Source organism: Gouania willdenowi, chromosome 9 (genome assembly GCF_900634775.1).
Source record: "Gouania willdenowi chromosome 9, fGouWil2.1, whole genome shotgun sequence".
Classification (NCBI taxonomy): Eukaryota; Metazoa; Chordata; class Actinopteri; order Blenniiformes; family Gobiesocidae; genus Gouania; species Gouania willdenowi.
This window is the reverse complement of record NC_041052.1, coordinates 26,877,059-26,895,854: the sequence shown is the minus strand read 5'-3', so window position 1 is coordinate 26,895,854 and position 18,796 is coordinate 26,877,059. Positions and strand designations below refer to the sequence as shown.

General features: G+C 39.1%; 2 protein-coding genes across 3 annotated transcripts in view; one reads left to right on the top strand and one right to left on the bottom strand.

The window, feature by feature from the left end:
• The first annotated feature begins 6,106 nt into the window (after positions 1–6,106).
• On the top strand, positions 6,107–7,630 carry tas2r202 (taste receptor, type 2, member 202). The gene is made up of 2 exons (XM_028457053.1): positions 6,107–6,185; positions 6,546–7,630. The coding sequence occupies exon 2, from the start codon at positions 6,653–6,655 to the stop codon at positions 7,628–7,630; it is 978 nt and encodes a 325-aa protein (XP_028312854.1). The 5' UTR covers positions 6,107–6,185; positions 6,546–6,652.
• A 4,501-nt stretch (positions 7,631–12,131) lies between these two features.
• The window catches only part of dock5 (dedicator of cytokinesis 5), a 56,896-nt gene continuing 50,231 nt past the window's right edge, over positions 12,132–18,796 (bottom strand). For both annotated transcript variants that reach the window (XM_028456827.1, XM_028456828.1), the window contains 4 exons: positions 18,652–18,775; positions 13,747–13,906; positions 13,446–13,564; positions 12,132–13,320 (listed from right to left, as the gene is read on the bottom strand). In XM_028456827.1, coding sequence (XP_028312628.1) covers positions 13,219–13,320; positions 13,446–13,564; positions 13,747–13,906; positions 18,652–18,775 — 505 coding nt within the window. In that variant the 3' untranslated portion in view covers positions 12,132–13,218. The remainder of the gene's footprint in view (positions 13,321–13,445; positions 13,565–13,746; positions 13,907–18,651; positions 18,776–18,796) is intronic.

The following is an 18,796-nucleotide window of genomic DNA, read 5'->3' as shown; positions in this document are numbered from 1 at the left end:
ACATGAGACACCGCCGACGCCAGCACAGCCCGGAGGACAGCAGGCCCCAGCCAACAGCCCCACCCCGCCCAAAGCGGCGCGGCACCTCGCCGAACCGCAGCCTGTCCCCGGGCAGACGGTGGGAGAGCGCACCCCGAGACACCGAACCCAGAGACCCACCCCCGGGGCACCCCCGCCCAGACACGGCACCCATGGGGCCCGGTGCCCCCAGCCAGCAGACCAACCACCCCCACACACACCCACCTAGCACGGCCCAGAGGAGGCCCCAGCGTGGGCGAGGCCCCACAACTCACCCTTCCCTCCCCCCGAAGCTACACAAGCCGGCCCCTGCGGTCCCCCAAGTGAGCCCCCGAGGAGGACGGGGAGGGGGCGGCCCGGCCCACCACGCCAGCGGCACGCTCCCCGCCACCCAACAACCCAGGACGCAATGCCGCCCCCAAGAGCAGCCGCATCACGGACCCCCCGGTCCCGAAGCCACGAATCCCACCACCCCAGGCCCCCAGACGAGCCAACCCCAGACGAGCGTCTTTACTCAACAGCGCCTTTACTTCCTCCACAAACTGAGAAGGGCCAGAGCCCCCACCCCATCATGTACACCTTGTACAGAGAAACCATTGAGAGCATCCTTTCCAGCTGCATCTCTGTGTGGTAGTTGGTTCCTCTCTCACTTCCCTCCAGGACATTTACAGCACCCATCTCACCCACAAAGCCCCACCCATCCACTTTCAAATCTCTACAGGTCTAGTACATGTGGTGGATTTGACAATAAAGATGACTTTGACTTTGACTTAACTCTTTTTCAGCACTTACAGACTTTTATTAAACAGGTGTTAGACAAAGGGCCTTTATTAGGTGGCTGTGGTGGGATAAGGAAGCCAGCTTATAATTGGAGGGTAACAGGTTTGAATCCAAAGTGAGCCATCACTGTGGGATGTTGGGTAAGTCCCTCAACTCAAACTGCTCCCTGGGTGCTATATAGGACATCCCGCGTGACGTCACGCCATTTGGAGCAGCCATTTTGACGGTCTACAGGTAGTCGCTTTCATGCCGGAGCGATATTGTGCTATTGGATGCTATCAGATTTGTGATCCTACTAAAATCTTAATACCATATCCCAAATAAAAGCAATGAACAGGCAAAACATTGATGGCGGTGGCTTCTAACTCAACACAGCAGCTTTGCAGTCTTCATTTTGGATCAGGTAAGTGGTCCCCTCAAAGGCTAATGAATGATTTCACTGTGAGTTGGGGATTTAATGTTATAAATTCACTGTTACCACAGAAATCTGCAATGTTTGTGTGTAGTATCAAACATTCAACATAACGTTAGCTTGTCGTTAGTTGGACACATCAGGCTTTCTGTTTTCCAATTTTTTTAAAATTTTAAAGTTAATTTAAACATAAAACCAATTGTTAATCAAACGTTTAGCTGTCGCCCTTTATGATAAAAAAAAGATTGTGCATTTTGTCACGATTCTAACAGTGTATGGTTGACTACTTTTTTTTTACATTTTTCTTTTTTTTGTAGCAGTGGAAAAAAACTAGCAACATTAGCTAGAAACAGAATGAAGAGTAGAGAAGAGAGCCGTGAAACAGCTCAGTAAGCTACAGAGTCACTACTGGTAAGTTGGTGGATGTTTTGGTCATTGAATTTTCTGTTCAGAAAAGGAAATTGAAAAACAAAATACAAGTGGTTATTTGACCCGTTTTTTAAATTCAAGGCATATTTCTTCATCAGGGTCAAAAAGGGATAAACAAACAATTAAAAATCGGTTGATTTTTTATTCTAAAACCAAACCAAAACTTATCTTCCTCTTGTAATTAGCTTTTTCAGATGATAAACAGTGCGACGACATGACGTTGTTGTTGACCTTCAAAATGGCTCACACTCGGCTAGGGCTCATGTGACTGGGAGGACCCTATACCAGTGGCTGCCCACTGTTCTTCAGGGATGGGTTAAAAGCAGAGGACTCATTTTGTGTATGTACCTGTATGTGATAATAAAGGCTGATATATATATATATATACCAGGCACTCTTTCTCCATGGTGTCTGACACTAGCTCCACATGACAGATACTAACATGCAGATCACTCTGGTATCTGGTGTCCTGATCACACCTGCTCTATGTTGCAGGGAATCAATCAATCAATCAATCAATCTTTATTTGTATAGCGCCAAATCATAACCAATGGTATCTCAAGGCACTTTACAGTAGAGCAGTCTTAAGGACGGACTCTTCATTTTATGGATACACACATATGCATATATACGTATATACACATACATATGTATCCCACACCCAACATGAATTCATCATGGCGGCAAGGAAAACCTTCTGTTAAGCAGCAGGAACCTTGTGTGGATCCCATTCCTATGATGAACAGCCATCCACGTTATGCTGTGTTGGGTGTGTGCAGAGGAGAGGGTGGAGACAGAGCCGCTGAGTCTCTGTAACTCCACACTAAGGATCCCACGGACCTGCAAGACAAAAGCCAGAAGGAGTACAGGAGCAAACACACAAGGGAAGGAATGGCTTGAAAAGGAAAGCTACCAGTAGTCTGCAGGACGCAGACAGGACACTCTTTCAAAAAAAAAAGTGAACAGTACAAACTGACCAAAAAAAAAAAAAAAAACACCAGCAAACTGAAACTGTATGTGTGCAGAAGTCCTGAACCTTACCTGATCTGCAGCATTGCTACAACTGCATTTCTACATAATACTGGTACAGTTGCTACTGAAATGTATTTGAGTACAAAGTAGTGATTGACTCTCGGCCAATGGTTACTACAATTACATTTTTCTATTGGCGGAAAATAGTTATTTGTGACGTTTTGGTGACTTCTTACAATTGTTGGCTCCACCCTTTCGATAAAAACTAACACCAGTCGACTTTGTAAACCGATGAGTAGGTTGAATTGTGAGAAATGTGAAGAGATGTACTGTGAGTATTGAGTAGGTAGTTAGCATAGCATCAATAGTTTTTTGGAGATTTTATGATATAGACTTAAATGCTCCTGGAACCCTGCCCAAAACTAAGGAATTCCTTAATTTCACACTTGTGGCAGGTGAGCCAAAACCTGGAAGTTAGTTACTCTTCAAGTGGGAAACTTACACAATACTAAACAATGGGTAATAATGATATGAATGATCTGCATATTTTTCTATCCATGAATTGTGACATAGCAATTGGCCATATTTCACCCTGATTCCTGTGTGCCTTTCAAAGTCTCTATTAAAGCTGCAGAAGGTAGAATCGTGATGCTCTCCATGCCCCCCTCCCCTCCTGGACAAAACTCATGCATGCCCGCACATGCACACTGTCAAACTTTTAGTGACTGTTTTCTCCATAGAGACTAGTAACAAATGTAGTAAGCAAATCATGTAAAAAAAAAAAAACATTAAAACATCAAGTGATTTTTGATTGAATGAATGTCTTAGCAGCAGACTCAAGATCCAGAGAAATACACTATTTCATACAAAAATAATCAATTAAGAACAGTTAAAATGAGCATTAGATTAAACAAGGCATTTGCTTAATTTACTATGTATTTATGCTGATATAACCTACAAGTGCAATTCAGCTACTAGCACTGTTCATACCACTGCTAGTAGCTGAATAAAAGTTTTCAGTCTCCCTTTTTCCTCTTGATTTGCTGTGTAACTACTGTGCCAAAAGCCGCATTACAGACTTCTTCTGGAAGACATTGCATGGGGCCGTCCCTACAATCAGATTGTGAACACGCATTGACTTTTGATGAGCAGCTCGAGCAGCCAATAGTAGCGCTTAAAACAGCTCATTGATCGCCCTGTTGGTAGAAAGATCTCTGATTGGCTTAAGTCCAGCGTCATGCTCCTGTATTTCTAAAGCTCATTTACAGAGCTAGGAGAAGGAGCAGAGATTCACTGTCCACTCATTACAATATGCAATACAATATAATAAGATGATTATGGATTTTAATAAACTTACCTACTGCAGCTATAAGCCAGCAGGTAAACCAGTTGTGAGTAGGGTTGGGTACTGAAACGTGGTGCCAATATGGCACCAGTTCTGTCATAAACAGTACTAACCAGGCCGAATAAGATCGAACATTTCGGTGCCTCACCAGATTTAGAAGGCACAATTTTGCATTTACACAGGAATGCAACAGATAGGCTAGCTAAAGATTGAACATAGGCTAGCTTAGGGGTCTGCTGCGACCTGTGGCTCTGGAGCCTCATGTGGCTCTTTGACTCTTTTGCAATGGCTCCCTATAGCTATAAAAAATATATTGAAATAAAGAGTTGTTTTTTATAGAGGCTATTAATGATTAATGACAAATAAAAGCATGATATAACAATATTTATCTCTAGTATTATATTGTTTGATACAGTATTGTTTCATTTGATATTATTTAAATGTTGTTTATTTATTTTTTCCATATGTTACTTGGATATGGGTTCAATTTGGCCCTGAAAATAAAAAGGATATTGTTTTTTGACAGTGTTTTTTAAGTACCTATTTAGAATCAGAATCAACTATTGGCCAAGTAATGTATGTTATACACACGAGGAATTTGACTTGGTGAACTGTGCACTCTCTAATAATGTAAACATTAAATAAAAACAATCAACTAGAAAAAATATAAACATAGATATAAACAGTAGTTAGACTAATATGTGCAAAACTAAATAAAATAATATAACAAGATAACAATAACAAGACAATAATAATAATAATAATAATAATAATAATAATATAAAATTGCAGGAGTAGTAGTAGTAGTAGTAGTAGTAGTAGTGCAGTGATGAGTAGTGCAGGTGAACATTTACATTAAATAGTATACGTTTATGTACATGAACATTCACAGTGACAGTTTGTTCCAGGGTTGTTATGTTTAGTTCCAGGGTTATTACACAGCAACAGGTCTGACACTCTTTGACTGTTTAGCATTAATCAGAGTGACAGCCTGGGGAAGAAACTGTTTTTGTGGCGGGTTGTTTTGGCGTACTGTATTTACGCACCGGAACTGTTTAAAAAATAGAGTATGCACCTGTATTGCATAAAAAACCCAACCGATACCCAACCCTAGTTGTCAAACTATGGGCAGCTGAAAAGATGACCTCCAGATAATCTGGACTCAGATATAGCACGGTGTCTCAGCCTCATCTTTCTTCAAAACACAAGCATGATCACATCTTTAGTATAAGTTGAATTGATACGAGCCGCTTATTGAGAGACAGGCTGAGCCGACTGTCCCTATCACACACACGCACGCACGCACACGCACACACACACACACACACACACATACATACACACACACTTTCTTCCATTGGCTTCTACTGATTTCTAAGACCGCACACAGACAACATACCATCTCTGTCATGTTTGACTTTTTGTCATGTGTTTGCTATCCATGAAGACAAACTGAATACTTTCACTATCTGTGGATTCATGTTAATGCCTCTCTGTCTGCTCAACCACATTCTTCAGCAAGTGTGTCTCCATCAGGACTTTTTGGGTGCAAGAAGACGTGTGTCATCTGATTCATGCATTAGGGTCACAATATTTGAATACAAAAACTATTCTGGCAACCTTATGTGGAAAACCAGATAATTTATGTTAAATATTGGATTTACTTAGTTTAGGCTTAAACTAATCTGCATTTAAAAACACCTTTGAGTTTTGTTTTGGGGTAAAAATGTTTTCTTAGACCAAAATAAATTTGGCTCAGAAGATAAGATTTTAGAGGTTAAAGAGAATAGAGATTAAAAAAAACAACAAAAAAAACAACAACAACAAGGAAATGTCTTCAAAGAGATAACATGTTACATAGGCAAAGCTCCTGAAGGTGACGGGAAGGTGATTGGCTTTTCTTATCAACCCAACATGAGGTTCAGTTTGTAAATTTGTGGCAGACCTGCAGGAAATTTCATTTGCATGCGGGAACTCCGGTATCGTCCGTTCAAGTCACTAGATTTCCTTAATGAGTGCATTTCCCCCCTATTCTGTGTCGATGCAAATAAAACCACCATCACCACAACCTGTGGTCAGATGGGATGCAAATCATACACAGAACTCCAATAAAAATCCCAGTGCAGGAGTGTTTAATCCTTCACCTTGGCGTCTGCATCCTGGAAATGACTAAAGGCAAGGATTGATGGTAAATAAACCAAACAAACGATTCTTCACCCGGAGCCAAAGGTATTGCATCAGACGAACATATTGTGATGACAAGAATACAAGTAGTGAGAGAATAATCCTCAGTAGAAATGTGAATGATAAAATGCCTCCTCTAACTTGAGGCAGCTGTGCTTGAGGTGAAAAGGCATAAAAAAAGATATCTTCCACTTTCTCTGACACATGATTGCTTGACTTTTACAAAGATTCTTAATCATTTTAACTTGGCTTATCTGTAACTCTTCTCTGTATTTTCAAAGCTTAATATGAGATTCTCTTTTTCACAGGCACTCACTGGTAAACTGTCACGTTAATGAGTAATTGCCTTTGTGTTGTGTGCATGCACATTTTTCACCTTGTTGTCATATTTGTCTTTGTTTACAGCAAAAATAAAACCCTTCAGAGCTCCATAAAGACTGCTGAAATGAGCACAGAGGAATAAAGTTACACTCGTAAAAAGTTATCTCTGCAGATGTGTTGAAGACTGGATTATGATAGGCTTGAATAAAGTGGCTGTGTGGGTAATGACAGGTCAGCAGGCTGTCCTCACCATCTTCTTTAATGTCTATATATTTTTGATGAGCTTGTGGAACTACAAGCAAAAAAAGAAGAGGAGCCCCAGTGAGACCATCATTGTGGCTCTGTCCATGGCCAACATGGCTCACCAGCTGGTCTGCTACTTTTGGATGACCATGGATGAAACAGACACAGAATGTCGCATCAACCAGGTGTTTTACGGCTTCATCCTTGCACTTATCTACAGTATGAAGTTCACCGTCATGTGGGACACTGGCTTCCTCACTTTCTACTACAGCACAAAGCTTGTCAACACACCCAATCACTGCTACACCCAAATACAGGCTTTTATCCTCAAACATGTGACCTTAGCAGTCGTGCTCATCCCTCTGTGTGGCTTGGGCATCTGCACGCCCATGCTCGTCGTCTTTCACTCTGATAACTATACCAGAACAAACGCTGACTGTGGGGTTTTGTTCCCCGATACCACCCCAGGCCTGGTGTACGAGGTCATGTATCTGCTCCTTGCTGACGTCCTGCCCGGACTGCTCATGGTGAAATGCTGCATCTCCATCTCTGTCCACTTGGCCATTCATCTCCGTAACATGAAAGCTAGCACCAACGGAGCCCACGGCCCAAAGCTGGGCTCTCAGATGAGAGTGATCCAGATGGCTTTGTCTCTAGTAGCCATCTTCATCATTTTCCTTGTGGTTGATCTGTATGTTAACTATGAGATAGTGGTGAATCATGAGAATGCCATTGTGCTCACATTCTTCTTTACATCTGTCTACACGACTGTTGCTGCCATGGTGCTGATCTATGGTAAAAAGACTCTTTGGAAGGCACTGATCCACGAATACAACGTCTGTCTGGATGGACATTCATGTCTGTCCTGTTTGAAAGTACCGCAGCAAAAGTCCAAACCCAGCAATTCTGCAAAAGCAAAAAACTGAAAATTTATTCAGAGGTAAACTGCTTTGTTCTTTTCTGTTAAAAAAAAAATGGAATAAGTAACTTGGTCCCAGTTGCTTTACTATACTATATTACATTTACTAAGACAATCAATGGTATAATATTTGAATAATTGCCTGTAAAATGTATTTATATAAAAACTTGCTAGGCAGCATATGTATAATAAGAGCACAAAGCATATTAATTAAAACATGATGCACAACGTGGTGGTGATTTTTCTTCCGATCATGCCTCTGCATCATCTCATCTGTGTGTGTGTGTGTGTGTGTGTGTGTGTGTGTGTGCGTGTGTGTGTGTGTGTGTGTGTGTGTGTGTGTGCGTGTGTGTGTGTGTGTGTGTGTGTGTGTGTGTGTGTGTGTGCGTAAACTAGAGACTGGGTGTTTCTGAAAAAGGCATTCACGCCCCACAAATCAACTCTGAGTAAATATCGGATTAAGAATAGAAGACTTCTTTGCTATGCTACATTAGTTTACACCCTCTGGCTCCTCCTGGTGAGGTTCAAAGCAGAGCTACAATACAGCTAATCCTGCTGCACCGCTCTGATCCCTCCAGCAAAGTGAAGTGGACAAAGTAAAAAATGGCTACATTTTACTTTGATGCAGGGAGTTTGAACCAAAGATCCTGCTTCCTTCTTTGAAGCCTTGCTTCCTTGTGGAGGATTCAAAATGACTGGGACAGCTCAACAGGACAAACAGCAAATTGAAAAGGTATCTTTCGTACAACTTTTTCCACCTGACCCAGGGTGAGTGCAGGTATGGCATGTGACCCTGTTAATTTGTCGATATGATTCAGCACATTCAATTATCTTGGTCTAATTAACACCCTCAGTCAGGTGCGTGTTTACTGGTAACTGGGAGGCAAATATAAGGGTGACACAGGGATATGCAAGGGGAAAGGTTTGCAAGGTTATCCCAAAACAGTTTTTTCAAAGTGGAGCAGTGACAGGTCACCAGTTAGTCCTTTCACACCTAACCCTGCACGGATTATGAGCTTGGAATATAGCGGGTTAAAGGCCTCAAGGGTTCGATAATGGCTATGGCATGCTTACCTACGCTTACCTATGTGTGCCTTCTTCACAACTTTGTCTGAAAAACATTAACTGTGAATAATTTTAGCATTCCTTAGACCCTTTCTTCCCTATTCATTAGTAAATGAATATCTTGAATATCTAATCATAGTTTTTGTCATGATGTCATCATGTTTTTGACATTATGGTCATTTCAATTGAAGTGGTCTGTTTCTGGAGAAGCAGAACTGATTAAGAGTAGTGTTCAACACAGACACAGAGAATAAAAAAACGTAATCCTAATCAGTTAAATGCATATTTGGGAAAGTAGAAGACGTGTTTTCTTTGTAAATTGCAGTCATTTTGTATTTTTTGAGAGAGGACATGGGTAATTCTGGTGAAATAGGGAGACAAAGCAAACTCCACTTCGATTCTCAATCCATGAGCTTCTCGCTGAGAGACTACATTACCGACCTCCTGATTGGCCCTCGGTGGTAAATATGCTATTTTAAAGGGGACATGCTATGAAAAATCCACTTTTGCAGTGTTTTTGAACACTTATGAGGTAACTTGAGTTTCCACCGACACACAAAATGTGAAATAAACCCATCAAGTCCTTTGTTTGTGGTCTGTGTAAGGGTGTAATCATACTGCCAGCTCGGGCCGTCCCAAGCTCACAGCAGGAATCCACCCTCCCTGGCCCTTTTCTGGCAAGGTAGAACGGACGTGATCACCAGCTCAACTTGGTTCCCACAAACAAACACGTCAACATGTTCATTTACAACACACATATGGCATTACATCATCATTAAGCAACTTTGGCTTTGTTGTTGACCGTACATGCTGTTAATTTCTCATCTTCTGTTGCGTAGGGTAACTATACGTCTAGATTTACCTGGACACGTGCTCTTTTCACAGCTGGATTATAAGAACGGACTGGGTTTCCCAGGGCCCCAGAACGCAACATTAAAAATGACCGTAACTCTGCTCATATTTGATCGGAGAAATAACATCAGTTCATGAAAGATTGCTCTTTACAGCCAGTGTCAGTACATTTAATTTTACTCACATGTGATTGAAACATTAAAGATGCTGCTTTGTTTTGCCAAAATCAACACGAGGAAAAGAGAGAGAACCAAAGTCTGAGTGAGAAAGAAAGATAAATTAAAAGAGACCAAACAACGATGGATTTAATTGAAAATGAAGACTCTTGGATGATAAAAACCACCATGAATAGAGGTTCAAAGGGATTTGAAAACAAAGAAGCAAACTGAGCCTATGAAGGTAAGATCAGTTCAATTTCTGGATCAATGAATGCTTGTCCTTGTGTATATTAATATAAGATTAAATGGTGTAGAGTATATTTATCTCCATCACTTTCAGTTTTTCTTTTGCTGAACATCCAATGTAATGACAATATCTAACTCCTCTTTCATTTCTTCTTCTTTAAGTCCATGCAGAGTGGACACACCCCTTAATTAAAACCATGAGCTGACCCTAGTTTCCATCATCTGGTCTAGACCCATCACTTCCACAGACAACAGACAGAATTTCACTTATTGAGAGACTTAAGGAAGAATTATTTGATGTTTCAAGGACATATTTTTGTAATGCATAATAAAGGTCATGGTCATGGTCCCCCGTACCCATTACAAGACCAGAGGAGATCGCTCCTTCCAGGCGGTCGCGCCAACGCTCTGGAACGATCTTCCGTTTTCCTTGCGTTTGCTTGATTCCGTTGATGCTTTTAAGAGCCAACTGAAAACCTATTTGTTTCAGAAAGCATTTTAAAATTCCAGTGATAAAGGGATTTTATGACCATCATATTTTTGTGACTGTAACTGTAATTTGTATTGTATTGTATGCACTGTATGTATTGTGAAGCACTTTGTGACTCCTGTCTGTAAAAGGTGCTATATAAATAAATATTACTTACTTACTTGAGTCACCACTAATTTCAGATTGTTTTTAAGTCTTGGTATAAAGAGACTTTAACAGAACAACAATGATGTGCAGGGAGAAACAGTTTTATTAAATACAAAGCAAACAACATGTAAACAGAAAAACAAAGGTAGAAATAGTGTATTTAAATTGTGAAATTAGTGAGTTGGTAAAATGTTGAGGTGCACAAATCATTTGTGGGCAGCAATCATGCTCACAAATGCATTCAAATCAGTCTTTTGATTAGGACCCATTATTCAGAATAGAAGCACTGTCCGACTACTCTATTTTCCTTTGACAAACCCAGCTTAGTTAGGTGGTTTTGTTTACCTGTATCCAACAGTGATAATTTTTAAATAACAGTCATTTGTTCTTACTGGTTTGCTATTTCATCTATGGTTTTCATGCTATTCAAATTAACTTTCTGTGCTGCACTGCAACAAGGACAAAGTCATGAGTTCTTTTTGATGAGAAGACAGTAGGTAAGAAAGAAAATCCCAGTTTGAAATATTCAATATCAAGAAAAAGTAGGGGGTGTCACAGTTTTCCAAAACGTTTTTGTGTTCAGCAGACATCAGTGTATTCATAGCATCTTCCTTTAAAGAAATGGAAGAAGAAGAAAAAACAAGTTTGACTATAAAATGTAATGCTTTATCAAAGATTGTAATGTTGAAAATCAAAGACCGGCATCAAAAGCACTGATTTTATTTCATCATCACTCTGAAGGCACAGAACTTGATTTTTTTTTTTGAAAAAGTAAACGCAGCAAAAAAACATTGCATTTAAAATGAACTGCATACATGCTGTGTCAGAAAGAACTATTAGAATAAATCATACAAATGTATTTAAGGAAAAAAGCAATAACTTAAAATCTCAAAAATATATACTGTATATACCTACATCTTAAAATGTATGCACGTACCGTTCAGCATTTAGATTTCAGGTAACAGCTTAACAACTGTAAAATTGTACTTTTTAACTTTCTTATTGAGAAAATATAAGGCATATTTGTGTAATGAACAAATGGCTGGAGATTGACTTAGTATCTTTGAGAAGACCAGTTTTGCTCTTTTGAAAGGGTGTTTCTTAAATCTTTTATGACCGGGTTCACTTCACTCATAAAACCAATGCTAAATGGCCTGCCTAAAAGCTAAATATCATTGACAAATTTATACTGATGGAAATGTTACAGAAGGTTAGCGATTAGCTTAGCGTAGTTTCTTTGAGAAAGCTGGGTTCACACAGCAGTGCTTTTTTTAGACTTCAGGTCCACACAATCAACTCTGATGAGCTACTTAAAAAAACTAATTATAGAATTAAAAACTTTAAAGAAGTTAGAATTTTCACTAGTGATTTTACAAACACAACTGATGTTACCAACAGTTTGAGAACCATGATTAAAAGTGATGTAAGGTGATGAGGAAAATACGGCAAGGAAATCTGTGTTGGCTATTTGGATGTATGATTGTATTCTTGGCCTGTTTGTGTTGTATTTTACCTTTTATCAAATAAATTGAACAGCTACGAATCATACAGCCTTTTTTTCTTTGTATATTTAATGTACCGTAATTGTTTGCTTTATTATTCAGGTAGTATATTTACAGTTTTAACCTTTTTTTTTGAGGTTGCAATTAGTGTGGGTTTTTATTGAGGTGAGTGGGTGCTGCATCGTCTCTGGGCTGTAAATTGTTAGATCTGGCAACCCTGGACACAGCATATTAAACTAATTGGAATTGGCACTAATTAGTGTGCGGTTGTACCTTGACCTGTTAGCGCCAGCTTTATATTCACAGCACAATTACTACAAAACCATCACATCTTTCAACAAGAAAGCTAAAAGCTAACATTTTCACAATGTCAAACCATTTTCTTAGTAAAAGGAATAACCCTCCCATTTACATGATCAGCAGGAGGTTTGGAAGCATTGGTTAAAATATTCAGCTAAACATAAACAATCTGCAACACATTCAATGATGCCATCCAGTGTTTTGAGACATTGTAGTTTAGGAAACAGAAAATCCCTGACTTAAAAAACATCTCTATACACATTAACAATAAAAGGTGTTCAAAACACATTATGAACCACATGGTAAAACCTAGTATTGGCAAAGTTGTTTTGTGCTGAAACACAGTACACTATGGCGGCACACAGCGGTCAGCCTCTTGGAATGAAAACCTGTTTGGATGTAGGTAAGCTAATCAAATAACTAACTAAGCAACATTAATTATTAAAACCTGGTCCTGTATATTTATGGAATGACGATAAAAAGCAACGGGAAATAGTTTAATCACTTTCCAGTGTGTCTCCATGCACACATTAAACAACTTTTCATAGAAGCTCATGAAATCCATGGCTGTGCTAAAAATCACATTTTATGTGTAATAGGAGTACCCCCTTGTTACAGTGTCAGTACATGTATGCGGTCCAGCAGCACAATAATCAACAGTTAAAAAAAATGCACAAAGTTTGGGAATCAAAAAAGATTTGCATCACCAAAAAATAAACTTGTGACAGTCTTGTATAGCTGTGTTACTCCTATGATGTTTCAAGTGAAACTGTGCTTTCATATGATTGAAAAAAATTAGTCCAACTTTCGATGCTCGTAGGCGTGTCCCATAGCCCTACTGTGGGGGATGTTCATACATGGGGAACATTGACTTTCGAGCTTTGGGAGGCGGCGGAGGAGGCTTGCTTTCAATTTTCATTGGTAGCGGGGGAGTGAACTGTGGGAGAACAAGAAACGTTTCTGTTAGGACTTCAAATGAAACTAAAAACAGAATATTTTGGCATTTACACACTAATAAATATGCATTGGAGGGGGGAAGCTGCTTTTCTTCAGCACACACACCTCGAAAGGGATTCCTGGGTTGTCAATCTCGTGCGGGTGTTTCTTTGGTGGCATGGGTGGTGGAGTCCCTGGGGAGTCAACAGTATTGACATCATTGTCACTGAGAAGTGATGAATAGCCTAGAAGAAATAAAATAAAAATATTTTTCGATAGATTTGTCAATAAATAGAAATGCAGTTGTATGTATGACCATATTAGGAGCTTTCACAAGGTTGGTAGACATGGATTTTTTCTCTTTTTGGTGTGAAAGGATACACTTTAGGAGAATAAAAAGCATGTTATGATGTGGTCAGGTACATACTGGAGCTGCGTGGAGTGTATGGTGTGTGTGGGGACCCAGGAAGTCGGCTGAGAGGGTTGGACAGGCTGAACTGCGATGAAACACCCTGGAACAGTGAGAGGGTGAGCCGTCTGTCTCCTAACTGTAAACTTTTGGGTCTCTGATGTTTCTCTGGAGGATTCTGGAATAAAAGCAAAGGCACAAAAATGAAACACCTAAAAAAAAAAAAAAAAAATCTTTTTTTAACCCCTAAACTACAGTTCTCCTCAGTATTTATCATCTAGTCTGTCAGAATGGGACACAAAGAAAAGCACCAGCTGGAGGCCAGCAGCAGGACTTGAACATTTTATCTCCTCACTGTGAGGCAGCCATACACTGCTCAACAATTGGCCCTAAGAAGAAAAAAAAAAATGCAATTCAACACTTTTTAACAGGATTTTTGTTAGAGACCCAAGGTCATTTTTTAAAATAAAATCAAAAAAAGGTATGTGTGTGCGTGTGTGTGTGTGGAGCGAATATCTCCCCAACGCGGTACGAGTTCAACCTGAAACTTAGTCAATGGGTTTCAAATAGTGTGTGCACCTGTTATTTTTTAAGTAATTTGATGTAGCAAAACGTTCAAAACGTAAATTTTACGATTACGGCCATCTCAATAATGAGCGCAGTATTGAGCGCGCTACTTCCGGTTCCGGGTTCATGATGTCACTGTATCGCAGTTTGTTTGGGTTAAACAAAAAAAAAAAGAGTCAATCTTAAAAACGTTTTTGTACTGATAAAAGTTATTTAAGTTAATATTTCATGGTTATTTAAAATTTTCCCAGTGATCCCAAACTTCCTTTAAGTCGCGGGTCACGAAGTCCACTTCCTCAAAAAAGTACACTTCCTTTTCCGTCTCCATCTTTGTGCCTGCCATGCTGTCGTTGCGTCTCAAAAACGTGAGCTCTCTGATTAAGTCATTTGAAACCGTCAGCCACTGGTGAGTCTTTTACCGACAAGTTTCTTATTGTTTAAACAATATAACTGTCTGTGTAATTGCTCACGCGCTGCACATGGAAGTTAAGCCCTGAGCACTCAGTTCGAAGATAAAAAATTATTTTTGTTTTTAAAAAAAGGCAGCCAAATTGTAGATAATAATTTAATTTACTTACTCACTCATGTAGTTTGGAGCTATACATTTTGTTTTGCGCAATTTATCTGTTTTTCTGATTGGCGCTACAATCACTATGGAGATTTGTTATCAGCGTCTCAAACATTTCACGGGAACACACACACACGGTATTTATTTATAATAAAAATATTCTAAATGAGTCAAATAAATAAAAAACTAAACAATATTTATACAAAAAAAGCACAAAAAGACAACTGAAAGAAAAAAAAATACACTAATGATGACTCCAAAAATCATACATTACAAAAAATACAACAAAAATACGAAAATGGCTCAAAATACACAAAACTAAATATTTACAGAAAAAATACACAAAGTGACTCCAGAATCACACTACAATGGCAACAAAAACAATAATTATACAAAATAAATGCACAAAAACACAACAGAAAGATAAAAAAAATACACGACTCCAAAAAACTAAAAAAAAATGTAAAAATTAAAAAAAACAACACATTTTGTTCAAAAAAATGCAAAAAAAAAACACAACAGAAAGATACACAAATACACATTGTGACACATTTATCATGCACATGTCCCATAGAATTAAACCAGGAAAATTGCACCCACATTTTGTACCGGCAAATAAACCCCTTTATAACACTACAGAGTACAGAGTATGTACAACTCTTTTACATCCAACCTTCAAACACATACTCATTTGGCCATAATTGACAACTCTACTTCCAACGGGCACTGTACCAGTCAGGTAAAATAAATCTTTTTTTATTTTTTTACACAAAAGGTTTAAGGCAACCTTTGCTAACATTGAATAAAAAGCCCTTGACAACACTGGCAGTGTCGGAATCTCCTCCTTGTGTGTGTATTGCAATTTTTTGTCGTTTCGTCCCGATAATGCATCCAATTTCTATTAGTGCTGAACGATTTTGGAAAATCTAATTGCGATTTTTTTTTCCTCAATATTGCAATTGCGATTTATTCTTTCAAGGGCCTCTTGTCATGTATTTTTCAATGAACGCAAGCAATAAATCAATCTGTTTCATAATAAACAATTTCAGATTTATTTAAACTTTAAATAATTATAAAATGTACATTTTAAAGATTACAACAATAAAACAAACAAATCTGTGGCTTTACCTCTTCAACATTAGGGATGGGTATACTACTACTCTTATCGATACCTTACTTTTTTTAAATCAATGGAAAAACACAAAATACATTTTTTAACATTTTTAACAATATGGCACACAAAATAAATGAAAAATACAAAATAAATAGTTCTAAATAAAACACCATGAATGTATAAATAACATTTTTATATTAACAAAACACTAAACCAACTATCTAAACAATACAAATATTCAAATCAAGCATATCAAACATAACTTAACTGAAAAATTGTGCAAAAGGAGAATTATGGGGAGTGGTGGCCTAGTGGTTAAGGACGCTGGGCTTGTAATCGGAGGGTTGCCGTCACTGTGGGATGTTGAGCAAGTCCCTTAACCCTGAACTGCTCCCCAGGCGCCGCAAAATAGCTGCCCACTGCTCCTCAGGGATGGGTTAAATGCAGAGGACAAATTCCATTAATGTACTAACATTACATGGCCAATTAAAGGCGAAAGCCCCGATTTAATCTTTATTGAGCTGTGCGGCTGCACTGGCTCCTGACAACAAAGCTAACTATTTTGATTTATCCCTGTTTTACCATATTAACTCACAACGTTTTAGCTGTAAGAAAATGTATAATCGTAAGTCACTACACCAACTAAACGTTGCCGGCAGCCGAGACACGATAGCGGCCAATGTGAGGGAAAACCTACGCAGCCCAGGAACGCTACGGCGATACGACCCAGTGGGTTTTCCTGCTAGTACTCGCCGCCACTAAAGCAGACGGAGGCGCCGCGACAGTCTTCAGCTGGCACGGAAGACTATCACCTAGGCTAAAGGCAAACCCCTCATGGCGCACACACACATCTCATCTGGTTTTGCAGCGACACACACTTTTCTGACTCAAAATCACAATAGCCGCTTAAATAGCCATGTGTTTTACTGTAGTGTGCAGTTTTTTAACTGAAAACAATAATAAATGTGTAAATAGCTTCTACAGACGCGCCTACTCATGAAGTGAGGAGCACTCTCTACAATAGCTCCTCCCATCAGTCAGCTCCACATGCGGGTTCTTAAGGAGGACTGACAGGCAGACTGAGGCTTGAGGATTAACGGCACCTTAAAATACCGGTGACGGGGCCGAAAAGGATGTAGAATGACGATCAAAAAAAAAAAAAAAAAATCGTAGCCTTTGCGATTAGAAAATCGCGTTTTATGATATCGCGAGAATATCGCAAATGTGATTAATCGTTCAGCCTTATTTTCTATCAGCTCTGTTTTTAATGAGATTTAAGTAAATGCTTTGGGCCAACAGATTCCAAACTAATTACATTGATTCTTTCCTTTAGATTTTAAGAAACATTCTTTATTTAATATGATACCACAGCACATTGCAGTACGTATGTGAGGTCCCAGTATGTGATCACAGTCTGAGGATGATTGTAGCTTACACGTAAATGCTTACCATTAACATTAGTCTTGGCCTTTTTTTTTTTAATGGTGTCATTATTAACCCATAAGCTAAAAGTTCTGCTTGGGTTACCATGCAGTCTGTGGCGCTAATTACAAGCATCGGTCCAAACTGCTTTAATGTAGCCAGAAGATCTTTCTATTTGTTTCTAAATTTAGCTTTTTTAAATTGTTCTTTTGGTCAGAATTTGGAAAGAGGGAGTCCCAGGTGTAATTTGTTTTGTTTTTAAGTAATAATAAGAGGTGAAAAAACAGCAACCAATATTTAACATAACATTATTTAAACCTAGTGATGCATGCAATGTCTAATTACACCGTATCCCAAAGCATCCTTTGGAATTAAGAAGATGACATTCAGTCATCCTTGTCACAACCACAGCGGTACTACATGGCCTTGAGACAAACTTAGTCATGTATGTGTTTTTTTTTGTATCCTTGTGAACTTTTGCTTGACTGATTCACATTTTTCCTCTGGCTTTAGGACCACGTTTGCTCACCAACTCATCCACTGCCCCTCTTGGACTACTCCTTAAAATAAAATATTGTTTTCAAATGCACCTTCCAGTCTCAGAGTCTGTGCACATGTCCTCAGGGCTAATCTAAAATGTTTAGAAGTTCACTAAATGTTTGCCTCTCCCATCCCAGACACAGATGGTCTTCTGCAGGCCTTTTAACAATGAAATCACTGATGCCTTGCTTTCTCATGAATCCATCAGTCCAATGTCTTCTGAAGTCCGACACATACGTACATTTTCCCTCCTCACACTGGATATTCTGTTTTTTATGGATTTCTCTGTGGATCTTAGAGAGGACTGTGGGTAAAAATCCCTTTAACTCAGCAGTTTATAAACACTTACAGCAGTTTGTCGGAATTTAACAACCAGGTCATGTTTAAAGGCAGTTCAATCATCTTTCAACCCTTGATGAAATGCTCATTGAACAAGTTTGCCTAATGTTATGGAGCATGTATAAAGCCTGTTGCATCAGGACTACGCATCAGGACGACATGACACCACATTATTGTGGCTGGCTGATGGATTTGGATCCCATCCTCCACCAATGACAGAAAGGCTTTTTTAAATATTTGGCTTGGTGCCTAAAATTCAAAAGAGCCCACATCTTTGATTTGGGCTGAATAATCATCCTCCTAATGACAGATGTATTTATATTTTGAATTTTTAAATGTAAAACGTGTCAATTTTCTAAGCACGGGTTTGTACCTCATCAACGTCTGACTGCCTTTCCAGGAGAACCTGAGATTTGCTCACACTCCACTCCTTCCTGTTCTTTCGAGCAATCCTGTTATCCTCTTCTGAGCGTGAAATAACTGAAGTCCTGCGATCTCTGGGAAGGGATTACAAAAGG

Excerpts from the sequence above, each read along its gene's own strand:
- tas2r202 (XM_028457053.1), top strand. The coding sequence starts at position 6,653 with ATGATAGGCTTGAATAAAGTGGCTGTGTGGGTAATGACAGGTCAGCAG.